The sequence below is a fragment of the Mercenaria mercenaria genome, unplaced genomic scaffold, assembly GCF_021730395.1.
Source record: "Mercenaria mercenaria strain notata unplaced genomic scaffold, MADL_Memer_1 contig_4680, whole genome shotgun sequence".
NCBI lineage: Eukaryota > Metazoa > Mollusca > Bivalvia > Venerida > Veneridae > Mercenaria > Mercenaria mercenaria.
In genome coordinates, this window is record NW_026462927.1 from 42839 (window position 1) to 59048 (window position 16210).

The following is a 16210-nucleotide window of genomic DNA, read 5'->3' on the forward strand; positions in this document are numbered from 1 at the left end:
ACCTGTTAAATTTGGGAAAAATGATAAAATCAAGCTTTCTTGAAGGTAAAATTCTTAGTTTCTTTTAGATAAATAATATGAATTATGTCGGGGTCGTATGTAGCAGCAGCCGCATATACTTTACATGCAGTCCTAATGTTGCCTTTTTCGAAAAACATTTTCTTTCCTTCTTGTCTTCTTTCCTTTTTTAAAGATTTTTCAGAGGGGGTCCCCCCCCCATCTGGATCCGCGCATGGTGACATATCTAGCTTTCTGTTTATGCAGGTAAACTTGTGTTTGGTTAAACTGTGTACAAACTCATTACTGTTCTTTCAGGCAAGGGTGGAAATAAGTGGTAGAAAATGAAAGCAGTAACATTTTTATTAAAAAAAATAAACAATGAGACAAACATTTCCAATATCTTTGGACGGTTCAAAAATCCCATGTTAAACATACGATAAAGCCCGTAACGCGTGAAAATGTTCCGAATGTAAATCGGGTGAAGTAAGCGCTCTATGCATGCGTCTAGATTGATTAAACTGGGCGAGTCTACTTACTTATTACTTGAGGATGAAAAAAAAACGTGTTTTTTAAATGTTGCTCTTAAACAAGGGTGACGGTTGAACTACTAAAAGTACAACAGTTAATTCACAACAAATCGTACGGTATGTTTTATAATCAGTAGAAGCTAGTCGTATTTACGCTTATGAGACCTGTTTCACCCACAAGTAAAGAATTCACAGGTCCATCATGAAATATTTTCCCCAGCATGTATATACTTGTCCTATTCAAAATGATCGCGGCCTCGGCCGCGATCAATGAAAAACATGTTATTGTAATACCGCAATGTTGTGCGATTATAAGGGCATGTTCTAAAGCATCGAGATACTAATACAGTCATCTAACAAAACTTTTTACGTAACAACTATTTTTTGCTTAATTAAACGTTACTAAAAATTGGCAGACGTTTACACAATAGTATTATTATTGCCATACAGAACTTTCAATAAAACAAATTTAAGCAATCATACATGCTTTTCTCATTATACGACCTAACCTGTAACCCTTGAGTTTTTAAAACACACAAAACATATAACAGTAATACATTTTAAAATTGTGAAACAAATAAAATCATACAAGAGCTGTCACAGGAGACAGCGCGCTCGACTATTTTGATGCTGGATAGTGAAACTGGGCACATCTGAGGAAACTAGAGCTGTCACTGGAGTGTTTAATGACTCAAATTGTGGATGAAGATATTGCACATTATCTTGCCTGCTACAAGTTTCTTGCATTTTTATTGGTCAATAGACGTCACATGGAGACAGGATATATTCCATATCCTGCTAGTATATTTCAGATATGAAAAATTGATTAAAACAAAATGGCTGTCGGATTGCGACAAGAAGTTTTTTAGTGTTTCTAATCTAAACCAGTTCATAACATGTGTAAATGCGCTTTGTGTTTTGTGATTTAACACAAACACAGAACATTGTGCATTTTATGGCTGGTGTAAAGCATAAAGTCTGCACTGTAAGTAGCTTTGTTAATTTACAAAATGTGTTGATTATAGCAAGATAAAATCGTTACACTGCTTGTTGGTGACAGGACAGTGTAACTAATAATAGCCTGAGTCTATGTCAAAAATATAAACTTAAAGTAATGAGAGGTAAAGATAAAATGTATCAAAACACTATACAAGTATATCCTAAGCAGAAAGGGGCATAGTTCATTAAATATTGATGCCAGAGTTATGCACCTTGTGTCATATGGTGTGGGTGATGATGTTGAACAACTATTTTAAGTTTGAATCAAATCCATTCAGTAATAACAGAGACAGAGTGAAAGAGCATCAAAACTTTAACCTAAAATTCTAAGTAATAAGGGGGAATAATTAATAAACAAGTGGGCCATGATGGCCCTATATCGCTCACCTGAGTACCATTGCTTTAACCAAAAACAAAAAGAAAAAATTCTTACAAGGTACAGCTATTTCAAAATACACCTAAAAATTGGAGGTACCATCCATGTTGTACCACAGAAAAGCGGTCTCAGTTTTTCCCTACGGCCAATAATAAACAAGAGGACCATGATGGTCCTGAATCGCTCACCTTTTCCCACATGATCCAGTTTTGAGTATGACGTCGTTTTTTCTATTATTTGACATAGTGACCTAGTTTTTGAGCTCATGTGACCCAGTTTTGAACTTGACCTAGATATTATCAAGATAAAAATTCTGACCAATTTTCATGAAGATCCATTGAAAAATATGGTCTCTAGAGAGGTCACAAGGTTTTTCTATTATTTGACCTATTGCCCTAGTTTTTTAAGGCACGTGACCCAGTTTCAAACTTGACCTAGATATCATCAAGGTGAACATTCTGATCAATTTTCATGAAGATCCATTCAAGGGTATGGCCTCTAGAGAGGTCACAAGGTTTTTCTATTTCAAGACTTACTGACCTAGTTTTTGATCGCAGTTGACCCAGTTTCAAACTTGGCCTAGATATCATCAAGATAAACATTCAGACCAACTTTCATACAGATCCCATGAAAAATATGGCCTCCAGAGAGGTCACAACGTTTTTTCATTATTTGACCTACTGACCTACTTTTTAAGGGCACGTAACCAACTTTCGAATTTGACCTAGATATCATCAAGGTGAACATTCTGACCAATTTTTATGGAGATCCATTCACAAGTATGGCCTCTAGAGAGGTTACAAGGTTTTTCTATTTTTAGACCTACTGACCTAGTTTTTGACCGCACATGACCCTGTTTCGAACTTGACCTAGATATCATCAAGATGAACATTCAGACCAACTTTCATGCAGATCCCATGGAAAATATGGCCTGTAGAGAGGTCACAAGGTTTTTCTATTATTTGACCTACTGACCTAGTTTTTGACGGCACGTGACCCACTTTCGAACTTGACTCAGATATCATCAAGGTGAACATTCTGACCAATTTTCATGAAGATCTTGTGAAATATATGGCCTCTAGAAAGGTCACAAGGTTTTTCTATTTTTAGATCTACTGACCTAGATTTTGACCGCACGTGACCCAGTTTCGAACTTGACCTAGATATCATCAAGATGAACATTCAGACCAACTTTCCTACAGATCCCATGAAAAATATGGCCTTTAGAGAGGTCACAAGGTTTTTCTATTATTTGACCTACTGACCTAGTTTTTGACGGCACGTGACCCAGTTTCGAACTTGACCTAGATATCATCAAGGTGAACGTTCTGACAAATTTTCATGAAGATCTTGTGAAATATATGGCCTCTAGAAAGGTCACAAGGTTTTTCTATTTTTAGACCTACTGACCTAGTTTTTGGCCGCAGGTGACCCAATTTCGAACTTGGCCTAGATATCATCAAGGTGAACATTCTGACCAATTTTCATGAAGATCTTTGAAACATATGGCCTCTAGAGAGGTCACAAGGTTTTTCTATTTTTAGACCTACTGACCTAGTTTTTGACCGCACGTGACCCAGTTTCGAACTTGACCTAGATATCATCAAGGTGAACATTCTGACCAATTTTCATGAAGATCCATTGAAAATTATGGCCTCTAGAGAGGTCACAAGGTTTTTCTATTTTTAGACCTACTGACCTAGTTTTTGATGGCACGTGACCCAGTTTCGAACTTGACCTAGAATTTACCAAGATGAACATTCTGACCCATTTTCATAAAGATCCCATGAAAAATGTGACCTCTAGAGATATCACAAGGAAAAGTTTACGCACGCAAGGACGCACGCACGGACGACGGACGACGGACACCGCGCGATCACAAAAGCTCACATTGTCACTTTGTGACAGGTGAGCTAAAAATTGGTGCCAGAGGTATGCACCTTGTGTCATCTGATAAGGGTAATGATGTTGAACAATTGTTTAAGTTTGAATCAGATCCATTCAGTAATAACAGAAATAGAGTGAGAGTGCATAAAACTTTAACCTGAAATTCTAAGTAAAAAGGGGAATAATTCATGAAAAATTGTGCCAGAGTTATGCATCTTGTGTCATATGATGTGGATGATGATGCTGAACAACTATTTTAAGTTTGAATTAAATCCAGTTAGGAATAACAGAGTTAGAGTGAAAGTGCACCAAAACTTTAACCTGAAATACTAAGTAAAAAGGGGGAAAAATCATGAAAAAAAGGTGCCAGAGTTATGCATTTTGTGTCATATGATGTGGGTGATGATGTTGAACAACTCTTTTAAGTTTGAATCAAATCCACTCAGTAATAACAGAGATAGAGTGAAAGTGCATCAAAACTTTAGCCTGGTAATCTAAGTGAAAAGGGGGGATAATTCATGAAATATTGGTGCCAGAGTTATGGCCCTTATGTCAGATGATGTGTATGATGATGAGGAATAAGCATTTTAAGTTTGAATCAAATCCATCAAATAATTACAGACACATGTTGAAAAAAATTGAAAAAAAACTTTAACCAAGGTGGGGACGTGGAAAGACGCCGGGTCGAGTAGGATAGCTCTCCTAATACTTCGTATAGTTGAGCTAAAAACGTGCAACAGCACCATTGTTTTGACAAAGTTAGACAGAAGTGTAATCTTAAGAGCAGTAAGAAAAATAAATATCTTCAACTTAAATTTATATAATAAAATAATGTATCTCTGGCAGGTATAAAAACCCCAAAGAGGAAAGCATTTCAAACATACGCAAATGTTCAGTTGTATTCTCCAGTCAGAAAGTATATTCCGATGAGTTACCTCCACCCCCTCTCCCACCTTTCCGAATATTTTACCTTATTGCGTCAACTTGCACTGGTTCACGTCAAGACATTATCTCACATGCCACTTTTAAAAATACAGTTCTAGAAAAATGTTTTAAATGACTCAGATGTTCAATAAAAAGTGAGCTATATACTTAAATAAATGTAAGTTCTTCATTGACTCGTTACTGTGCGGTCGTTGAGGCAATGATGTGAATAAAATTGTATGCGATTGAATACTTCAATCAGATGTAATTTTCACATTTTGTTAACAATATACATTTCCATAAAAGTAAAAGATGTGCATGTAGTAATTTGAAAGGTATCCGAGAAAGTATTACGCATGTTGTCATACAGTTTACGGCTGTGTGCAACACCGCGGTACGAGTAAAATCTCTCTGAAATATCCCTACAAGTATTCTTTAAGGGAATATTTTTTCTTTACAGGTAATTCAAGCTTTCCTTGTTTTTTTTCAACAATTAGAAAGGGTCTGCATTTTCTAAATATTTTTATATGCATCCCTTAGTCCTAGCTCAGTCGCGAAATAGCCGTGGAATTAACCACTCTACATTGTTCTTCTTTATCAACTAACAAATCACTGCAAATGTATAGACATATTCAGTTCGAATTAAGATCTACGTATGTATTGATTATTATATAAATACGAGCTTTGGTTCGTGCCCACAAGAAAGAAATATACTGCATTTGGAATGTGCAAAACATGAGGCATCTCTCCCGTATGTGTGGACAAATTTAAAATGACCCGGCAAGGCATTTATAGTCGGAAGAATTCTAAATCGATATAATCTAATTATAAACACATGCTTCCTCTTTTATACGACACTATTTTATTAAAAGTTTGAAAACAATGTGAAGATTACGATTAAATTTTGTGATACCTCCTTTTAGATAATTTATCCGTGGACGAGTGGTTAAGGTCGCTGACTTCAAATCACTTGCCCCTCACCAATGTGGGCTCGAGCCTCACTTGAGGCTCTTCATGTGAGGAAGCTATCCAGCTGGCTTACGGGAGGTTGGTGGTTCTACCCTGGTACCCGCTCGTGATGAAATAATGCATGGAGGGGCAACTGGGTTCTTATTAAAGAAAAATGAGAAAAGAACATGAAAAAAACATTGCAGATCCGATGCAGACGCCACCTCCCCTGTCCAATGTATTTCATGTATATAATCTTTTAGATATTCTGACGTTTTGTTACTAGAGTTATATAGGGATGTTACTCTAGTAACAAAAATGTCACACACAGTCACATACTGAAATTTATTGATTTTTGACAAAACCCCTGATTCTATTTTCTTAGTAACATAGGTAACAAAGGGTAACATCCCTATAAAACTCTAGTAACAAAAAGGTCACACACAGTCATATACTGAAATTTATTGATTTCTGACAGAACATGTGATTTTATTTTCTTAGTAACATAGGTAACAAAAAGTAACATCCCTATATAACTCTAGTAACAGAAAGTCAGAATATCTAAACAAGAGGGCCATGATGACCCTATATCACTCACCTGTTATCATTGCACTTCGAGGACAAGAAGGTTCTCAGAAAAATATCTAAATCCAAAGGACAGGAACAACAAAGGGAAGAAATTTAACCAAAAAGAAAAAAAAAATTCTTACAAGGTATAGATATGTCAAAATACACCTAAAAATTGGAGGTACCATCCATGTTGTACCACAGAAAAGTGGTCTCGGTTTTTTCCTATGGCCAATAATAAAAAAGTTACTAAAAATAAGCTATTTATAGTAACGTAAAAGGGAAGTAATTAAAAAAAAAATATTGTAAGTGAACAAAAGAAGGATCTGCCAAATAAATCTGTTAACATAAATGAATTTTCACATCAGTCTCTTCATTAGTTACAGAGATATACCCATTTTAATTTGAAATAAAGAGAGGTAATTTGACAGTTACACCACTGACTGTTGAAGCTGCCGATCTATTTTAGCTCACCAGAGCACAAAGTGCTCAAGGTGAGCTATTGTGACCGGTCATTGTCCGGCGTCCGTCCACGTGTGTTGTCCTTCGTCCATCAACATTTGCCTTGTGAACACTTTAGAAACCACATTTTGAGCCAATCTTTATGAAACTTTGTCAGAATGTTTGTATTGATAATATCTAGGTCAAGTTCGAAACTGGGCCATGTGGGGTAAAAAACTAGGTCAGTAGGTCAGATCAAAGGAAAAGCTTGTGAACACTCTAGAGACCATATTTGTGACCCAACCTTTATGAAACTTGGTCAGATTGTTAGTCCTGATGATCTCTAAATCAAGTTTGAAACTGGGTCATGTGGGGTCAAAAACTAGGTCAGTAGGTCAGATCAAAGGAAAAGCTTGTGAACACTCTAGAGACCACATTTTTGACCCAACCTTTATGAAACTTAGTCAGACTGCTAGTCTTTATGATCTCTAGGTCAAGTTCAAAACTGGGTTATGTGGGGTCAAAAACTAGGTCAGTAGGTCAGATCAAAGGAAAAGCTTGTGAACGCTCTAGAGACCACATTTTTGACCCAACCTTTATGAAACTTAGTCAGACTGCTAGTCTTTATGATCTCTAGGTCAAGTTCAAAACTGGGTTATGTGGGGTCAAAAACTAGGTCAGTAGGTCAGATCAAAGGAAAAGCTTGTGAACGCTCTAGAGACCACATTTTTGACCCAACCTTTATGAAACTTGGTTAGAATGTTTGTCTTGATGATCTCTAGGTCAAGTTCGAAACAGGGTCATGTGGGGTCAAAATCTAGGTCAGCAGGTCAGAGCACTGGAAAAGCTTCTGAACACTCTAAAGACCACATTTTTGACCTAATCTTTATGAAACTGGGTCAGAATGTTAGTCTTGATGATCTATAGGTCAAGTTCAAAACTGGGTCATGTGGGGTAAAAAACTAGGTCAGTAGGTCAGATCAAAGGAAAAACTTATGAACACTCTAGAGACCACAATTTTGACCCAATCTTTATGAAACTTGGTCAGAATGTTTGTCTTGATGCTCTAGGTGAAGTTCGAAACTGGGTCATGTGGGGTAAGAAACTAGGTCAGATCAAAGGGAAAGCTTTTGAACACTCTAGAGACCACATTTTTGACCCAATCTTTATGAAACTTTGATTATTACACACTTCTCCACTGTATGTTTTCTCTTATTTCTTACTAGATGATAACTTTGATTTGATGCATAATAACAAACATAATGTTTAAGGGGCCGCATACTTTGAAATTAGAAAAAAGTGTGTAGGGAATGATAAAATTTACCTGCAAAAAAGTACAAAGCTTTGGTACATGAAATGGATACGGTTTCAACTGTTATAAGTACACAAAGGAATGCTCACTAAAACAAGAGCTCTCACTAATGGTGACAAATGCCCCCGTAGCACCTTGACCTTTCACCTGGTGATCCCAAAGTCAGTAGGGGTGGTGTACTCAATAAGTACTATTAGCATGTGAAGTTTGAAGGTCCTGGATAAAGTGATTCGCATGTAAAGTGCCTTCATGCAAAAAGTTAACGTTGGCCCCTGTGACCTTGACCTGGTGACCCCAAAGTCAGTAAGGTTGGTGTACTCATAAAGTACTATCAGCATGTGAAGTTTGAAGGTCCTGGGTGAAAGGTTCACGAGTAAAGTGCCTTCATGCAAAAAGTTAATGTTGGCCCCTGTGACCTTGACCATTGACCTGGTGACCCCAAAGTCAGTAGGGGTGGTGTACGCAATAAGTACTATCAGCATGTGAAGTTTGAAAGTCCTGGGTGCAGTGGTTCGCGAGTAAAGTGCCTTCATGCAAAAAGTTAACGTTGGCCCCTGTGACCTTGACCTTTGATCTGGTGACCCCAAAAGTCAGTAGGGATGGTGTACTAAATAAAGTACTATCAGCATGTGAAGTTTCAAGGTCCTGGGTGCAGTGGTTCGCGAGTAAGTGCCTTCATGCAAAAAGTTAACGATGGCCCCTGTGACCTTGACCTTTGACCTGGTGACCCCAAAGTCAGTAGGGGTGGTGTACTTAATAAGTACTATCAGCATGTGAAGTTTCAAGGTCCTGGGTGCAGCGGTTCGCGAGTAAAGTGCCTTCATGCAAAAAGTTAACGTTGGCCCCTGTGACCTTGACCTTTGATCTGGTGACCCCAAAAGTCAGTAGGGATGGTGTACTCAATAAGTACTATCAGCACGTGAATTTTGAAAGTCCTGGGTGCAGTGGTTCGCGAGTAAAGTGCCTTCATGCAAAAAGATAACGTTGGCCCCTGTGACCTTGACCTTTGACCTGGTGACCCCAAAGTCAGTAGGGTTGGTATACTAAATATGTACTATCAGCATGTGAAGTTTCAAGGTCCTGGGTGCAGTGGTTCGCGAGTAAAGTGCCTTCATGCAAAAAGTTAACGTTGGCCCCTGTGACCTTGACCTTTGACCTGGTGACCCCAAAGTCAGTAGGGGTGGTGTACTTAATAAGTACTATCAGCACGTGAAGTCTGAAGGTCCTGGGTGCAGCGGTTCGCGAGTAAAGTGCCTTCATGCAAAAAGTTAACGTTGGGCCCTGTGACCTTGACCTTTGACCCCAAAGTCAGGAGGGGTGATATATTCAATAAGTACTATCAGCATGTGAAGTTTGAAGGTCCTGGATACATTGGTTCGCGAGTAAAGTGCCTTCATGCAAAAGGTTAACGTTGTGACGAACTAACTAACGAACGAACGGACGGACAGTTGAAAACTAATATGCCTCCCTTCGGGGGCATAATAAAAATGAGAAAAACTGAAACCACGAAAGTTACTGTTGAATTACATTCGACTTTTTGTGTACATTCAAAGTCAACAATTAATATTTTTTGTGCGAAAATAATAGCGTTTTACGGTGTCCAAACATTTATCAATATCCTACGGATTCTAATTTAAAGAAAAAAGTGAAATAAGTTCACTGTCTTTCTTTTCATTTTGCATATGTAAGCTAAAATATATTATTTAGTTTGTTTAAAAAGTAGTGCATAAAAAAGATATGGTCAAGGAATGCCACATTACAAAATTAAAAGAGTATATTCCCCTTAATACATTAAACAGTTATCATTACAGAAGTCGAGTTGCTTATAATAAGGGCCTAGAAATGGTTCCATTATTAATTTTCAACTTGGTATTCATGAAGTACAATGCACTTAAATATCAAAACACATTCAACAAACTTTTGAAAATGTATTGTCTTAAAAAACCCTTAAATAAGGTATGAAACTTGGTTGAGAGGTCCAATCAATGTGTATATGTGCAAAAGTAACATTCTAACAAATGACTGTTATTCACAAAACTTACTAATATACAGCAGGAATGTCAATGATCAAAACTGGACGAATATACAGTTATCCTCAATTTAATGTCATTTATAATTTGTCCTTGAATTCTCCACCATACTTTTCATAACTCTGTTTGCATGAGTTGCACGAGATTGCTGTCATTCACGTAAAAAACGGGGTCAGAGAAGTTGTAAATGCAATATCATCTTAACGTAATTAATGGATTATGCAGTTTAGGAAAAACTTTATCTCATAACGTAATGCACAAGTATAGTGTTGTAACAACAACTATACTTACACTGATCTAAGTAGCAGTCGGTTTATAAGTGACTTTATTGATTCATTTTGTGTTTTGTTATTGTTGTCAAAAAGTATAACGACAGTGCCTCACAACTGAAGCGGAAACCAGTTTGATGCGCAAAGTAGTCCACTGTAAGTAATATTTTTTTTATATTTCCATATAAATTAATATTTTTCTGATATTAAAGACGAATATCTGAACAGGATTCATTATTTGATAAGAAATTATAATCATCGACACGTTTTTTTAAAAAATCATACACGTGCTGACACCTAAGCTGTCTCCCATTGTTTATTAGAGTTACCGTTCGTCCGGCGCAGTAATAATTTTTGCAGTGAATCGCCGAGAAGTTGTGGAAAATTAAAAACCGTGTAAATAAACTAATATTAACCATCTTTTCAAGATCAATTTCAAGTAATCGACGTTATGCATTTAACCCACCAGACCTGTGTAGCATCTTACCTATTTGTTCTAAGGTATTCATTGTGTAGAATGTCATGTTATGCCCTTACAATGCTAATCCCACTCTGATTTGTTGGTTTACACTTTTTATCAATGAGAAAGATGGCATCCATCTCCGAGTTGAAATGACATGGCGTTCATTTTTTACATGTTTAAGCAAACCTGGTGCATTAGAAAGAAAATCTCATCTCTTCAACATTATTTGTAACACGGGTATTGAAAAAAAATGGTTCTTTCCTTATACAAAAGCTTAATATTTTGTGTTGAATGTACTTTCACAAAGACCTCTGTTTTTCTATTACATTCATAGTACCACATCCTTATCCACAAATTACTGAATATTACAGGTGTCCATTAATATTATATCAGTTTAGGAATATGTTTTTTTATCTTCCCACCATCAATTTCTTGCATATGCACCCCTTCCTCATTTCTACATATGAACTGTGAATGTAGCAATATGTGTCCCCTAAAGCTTTCTTCTCCAGTATGTGTTCTGCTATGTCTCTTCAGACTACTGTGGTCCACAAACATCAGATTTAAAACTTTTCTCTCCAGTATGTATTCTCCTATGTTTCTTCAGACTACTGCCGTCATAACATGCGAAGTCACAAAAATCACATTTAAAGCATTTCTCTCAAGTATGTATTTTCCTGTGTTTTTTAAGACTACTGCCTGCATTACAAGCATAGTCACAAACATCACATTTAAAGCATTTCTCTCCGTGATGCATTCTCTTGTGTTTCTTCAGATCACTGCTTTGATAACAAGCATAGTAACAAACATTACATTTTAAGGATTTCTCTCCTGTATGTATCCGCTTATGTCTCTTCAGTACACATCACATTGAAAGCATTTCTCTCCAGTATGTATTCTCCTATGTTTTTTCAGACTACCGCTCTTATTACATGCATAGTCACAAACATCACATTTAAAGCATTTCTCTTCAGTATGTAGTCTACTATGTACCTTCAGATTACTTCTCTGATTACATGCAAAGTCACAAACATCACACTTAAAGCATTTCTCTCCTGTATGTATTCTAATATGTACCTTCAGATTACTGTTCTGATTACAAGCAAAGTCACAAACATCACATTTAAAGCATTTCTCTCCTGTATGTATTCTCCTATGTCTCTTCAGATTACTGCTTTCACTACATGCAAAGTCACAAACATCACATTTAAAGCATTTCTCTCCAGTATGTATTCTCCTATGTACCTTCAGATTACTGCTCTGATTACATGCAAAGTCACAAACATCACACCTAAAGCATTTCTCTACTGTATGTATTCTACTATGTACCATCAGATTACTGCTCTGATTACACGCATAGTCACAAACATCACATTTAAAGCATTTCTCTCCTGTATGTATTCTCCTATGTATCTTAAGACTACTGCCGTCAGTACAAGCAAAGTCACAAACATCACATTTAAAGCATTTCTCTCCAGTATGTATTCTCCTATGTTTTTTCAGACTACCGCTCTCATTACATGCATAGTCACAAACATCACATTTAAAGCATTTCTCTCCAGTATGTATTCTCCTATGTCTCTTCAGACTACCGCTCTCATTACAAGCATAGTCACAAACATCACATTTAAAGCATTTCTCTCCTGTATGTATTCTCCTATGTCTCTTCAGATGACTGCTTTCACTACATGCATAGTCACAAACATCACATTTAAAGCATTTCTCTCCAGTATGCATTCTCTTATGTCTCTTCAGATTACTGCTCCTATTACATGCAAAGTCACAAACATCACATTTAAAGCATTTCTCTCCTGTATGTATTCTACTATGTACTTTAAGATTACTGCTCTGATTACAAGCAAAGTCACAAACATCACATTTAAAGCATTTCTCTCCAGTATGCATTCTCCTATGTCTCTTCAGATCACTGCTTTCATAACAAGCATAGTCACAAACATCACATTTAAAGCATTTCTCTCCAGTATGTATTATACTACGTTTCTTTAGACTACTGCCGTCATTACATGCATAGTCACAAACTCCTCATTTAAAACATTTTCTTTAGTATGAATTCTATTATGTCTATTCAAATTATCGCTGTGATTAGAAACATTTTCACAAAAAGGACATTCAAAGCATTTCTCTCCTGTGTGTTTTCCCAGTTCATTCTTCAGATGTTCTCTTTGATTACATGCACAATTAGAAATGATTTTCTTCCCGTATGCATTCTAATGCATTTCTTTAGATGACAGCTGTGACAAGATTCTTAATATTATATTGTTCAATGTCACTTTGGATAACTCCTTAAAAATATATCCACTTTTTAAAACATGTCTCTTCTGTTTGTATTCTTATGTACCGCCTATATGCCTAATTTCGAGTTTGTGAAGATTTGCATTGGTAATGCATTCATAAGGAATATGGATCATGTGCAAATTCTCTTCTGTATTCTATAGTAATGTCCTAGCTCTCTGTATTTGTATATATCTGTACTTGTTCCTTTTCTTTGCTCTGCTAAGTTGGCATCAAAATTAGTTGTTCTACCATTTTTAAAAATCTATAAAAGAAAAATATTACAGTTACACCTACATGTATATCATAACAACAGTGGAATAACAGCCCAAGATCACTCATCTTAACCTAGAGCTGGACTGAATAGTTTTGTTACAAGGAAATATTCTATCTAATTATCTTAAAATCAGGCCAAGGCTTTCAGCCAAACAGCTTTACAAAGAAGTGTAAAATACACAGAATGGCAACAGGAGATAATGTTGCGTGAGCTGGTATCAGCCCATCATCTTATTGAAGCGTTTGCCGACTTCATCAATCGTGATCAAATCAACAGACACTTATTAAACTATTACACTGGCGATACAGCTGGCATATAATAAACCGAATCGGGTCCAATTTTCAAGCAACAACTGTTGTTTAATCAGACTTTCAATCATAAATTCATTCCTTCCCCGCGTAGAAAATACTAATAACATTAAAACAAACACCATTATCATTATAAACAAACGACCTGAAGGAAAGTTTTTCACAACACAAATTCTTATCTTCCTGTTGTCTGTTTCATATACCGGTAAAACGAGATCTCATTCAGCTGCCATGTGATGTTGGCGAGATTTGCTCTATATGCCTTTGAACATGTTGAAGCTGCCGATCTATTTTTAGCTCACCAGAGCACAAAGTGCTCAAGGTGAGCTACTGTGACCGGTCATTGTCCGGCGTCCGTCCACGTGCGTTGTCCTTTGTCCATCAACATTTGCCTTGTGAACACTTTAGAAACCACATTTATGACCCAATCTTTATGAAACTTTGTCAGAATGTTTGTATTGATAATCTCTAGGTCAAGTTCGAAACTGGGCCATGTGGGGTAAAAAACTAGGTCAGTAGGTCAGATCAAAGGAAAAGCTTGTGAACACTCTAGAGACCACATTTTTGACCCAACCTTTATAAAACTTAGACTGTTAGTCTTTATGATCTCTAGGTCAAGTTCGAAACTGGGTTATGTGGGGTCAAAAACTAGGTCAGTAGGTCAGATCAAAGGAAAAGCTTGTGAACACTCTAAAGACCACATTTTTGACCCAACCTTTATGAAACTTAGTCAGAATGTTTGTCTTGATGATCTCTAGGTCAAGTTCGAAACTGGGTCATATGGGGTCAAAATCTAGGTCAGCAGGTCAGAACAGTGGAAAAGCTTCTGAACACTCTAAAGACCACATTTTTGACCTAATCTTTATGAAACTGGGTCAGAATGTTAGTCTTGATGATCTCTAGGTCAAGTTCGAAACTGGGTCATGTGGGGTAAGAAACTAGGTCAGTAGGTCAGATCAAAGGAAAAGCTTTTGAACAAACTAGAGACCACATTTTTGACCCAATCTTTATGAAACTTTGTCAGAATGTTTGTCTTGATGATCTCTAGGTCAATTTCGAAACTGGGTCATATGGGGTCAAAAACTAGGACAGTAGGTCAGATCAATGGAAAAGCTTGTGAACACTCTAGAGACCACATTTTTGACCCAATCTTTATGAAACATGGTCAGAACCTTTGTATAGATGATTTCTAGGTCAAGTTCGAAACTGGGTCATGTTGAGTAAAAAACTAGGTCAGTAGGTCAGATCAAAGGAAAAACTTGTGAACACTCTAGAGACCACGTTTGTGACCTAATCTTTATGAAACTTTGTCAGAACGTTTGTCTTGATGATCTCTATGTCAAGTTCGAAACTGGGTCATGTAGGGTCAAAAACTTGGGCAGTGCATCAGATCAAAGAAATAGCTTGTGAACACTCTGGAGACCACATTAGTGACGCTATCTTTATGAAATTTGATCAGTATGTTAGTATTGATAATCTCTAGGTCAAATTTGAATCTGGGTCATGTTGGGTCAAAAACTACGTCAGTAGGTCAGATCAGTGGAAAAGCTTGTGAACACTCTAGAGGCCACAGTTGTAACCCAATATTTATGAAAATTAGTCAGAAAGTTTAGCTTGATGATTTCTAGGTCAAGTTTCAATCTGGGCCATGTGAGATCAAAAGCTAGGTCACCTGGTCAAATCAAAGGAAAAGCTTGTGAACACTTTAGAGGCCACATTTGCGACTCAATCTTTATGAAACTTAGTCAGAATGTTTGTCTTGATGATCTTTAGGTTAAGTTTGAAACTGGGTCATGTGGGGTCAAAAACTAGGTCAGTAGGTCAGATCAATGGAAAAGCTTGTGAACACTCTAGAGACCACAAATTAAGTTTGAAACTTATGGGAATTAGTCAGAATGTTTGTTTTGATAATCTATAGGTCAAGTTCGAATCTGGGTCATGTGGGGTCAAAAACTAGGTCATCGGTCTAATCAATGGAAAAGCTTGTGAACACTCTAGAGGCCGCAGTTGTAAACATATCTTTATAATATTTAGTCAGAATGTTTGTCTTGATGATCTTTAGGTCAAGTTCAACTCTTGGTCATGTGGGGTCAAAAATTAGGTCAGTAGGCCAGATCAACTCTGGTGAGCAATGTATAGGGCCATCATGGCCCTCTTGTTTATTCTTTGTTTCAGCTGAGAAAATTTTCAAAGCTTTCCAATCCAAATAGCCATACAGAGAGGAGTTGTGACCTTGACCCTGAGCTGACATGGCTGACCCATTAGTTTGCACATCATCTTGATGAGGTGATTGTTTGACAAATATTTCATGAAAATCGTTGGAGGGGTTTAGGAAATACAGGGCGGACACGAAATGTTACAGATGGACAAAAGGATGGAAGGACTGAAGGACAGACCAAGGATACCATTTCTATAAACCCCCATCACTTGTGGTAGGGGATTAAAGTCAAGGGTGCCTCATGGTGGAAATCATTTATGCCAAGTTACATCAAAATCCCTCAATGCATGAAAAGAAATGCTCCGGACAAAGTCGTCAGTTGTCAATCTTGTATCAGACCTTTGACCTCTATGTGCAAGGCTGGTGAAGATC

The 16210-nt window shown here is 37.0% G+C and overlaps 1 protein-coding gene across 1 annotated transcript; it reads right to left on the minus strand.

Annotated features, from left to right (window-relative positions):
- Positions 1-344: 344 nt before the first annotated feature.
- On the minus strand, positions 345-13319 carry LOC128554062 (zinc finger protein 600-like). Its single transcript, XM_053535277.1, has one exon. The coding sequence runs from the start codon at positions 12646-12648 to the stop codon at positions 11599-11601; it is 1050 nt and encodes a 349-aa protein (XP_053391252.1). The 5' UTR covers positions 12649-13319; the 3' UTR covers positions 345-11598.
- Between the last annotated feature and the right edge of the window lie 2891 nt (positions 13320-16210).

What these genes read in the sequence shown, in the direction of transcription:
- LOC128554062 (XM_053535277.1), bottom strand. Translation starts at nt 12,648, where the DNA reads ATGCATACTGGAGAGAAATGCTTTAAATGTGATGTTTGTGACTTTGCT.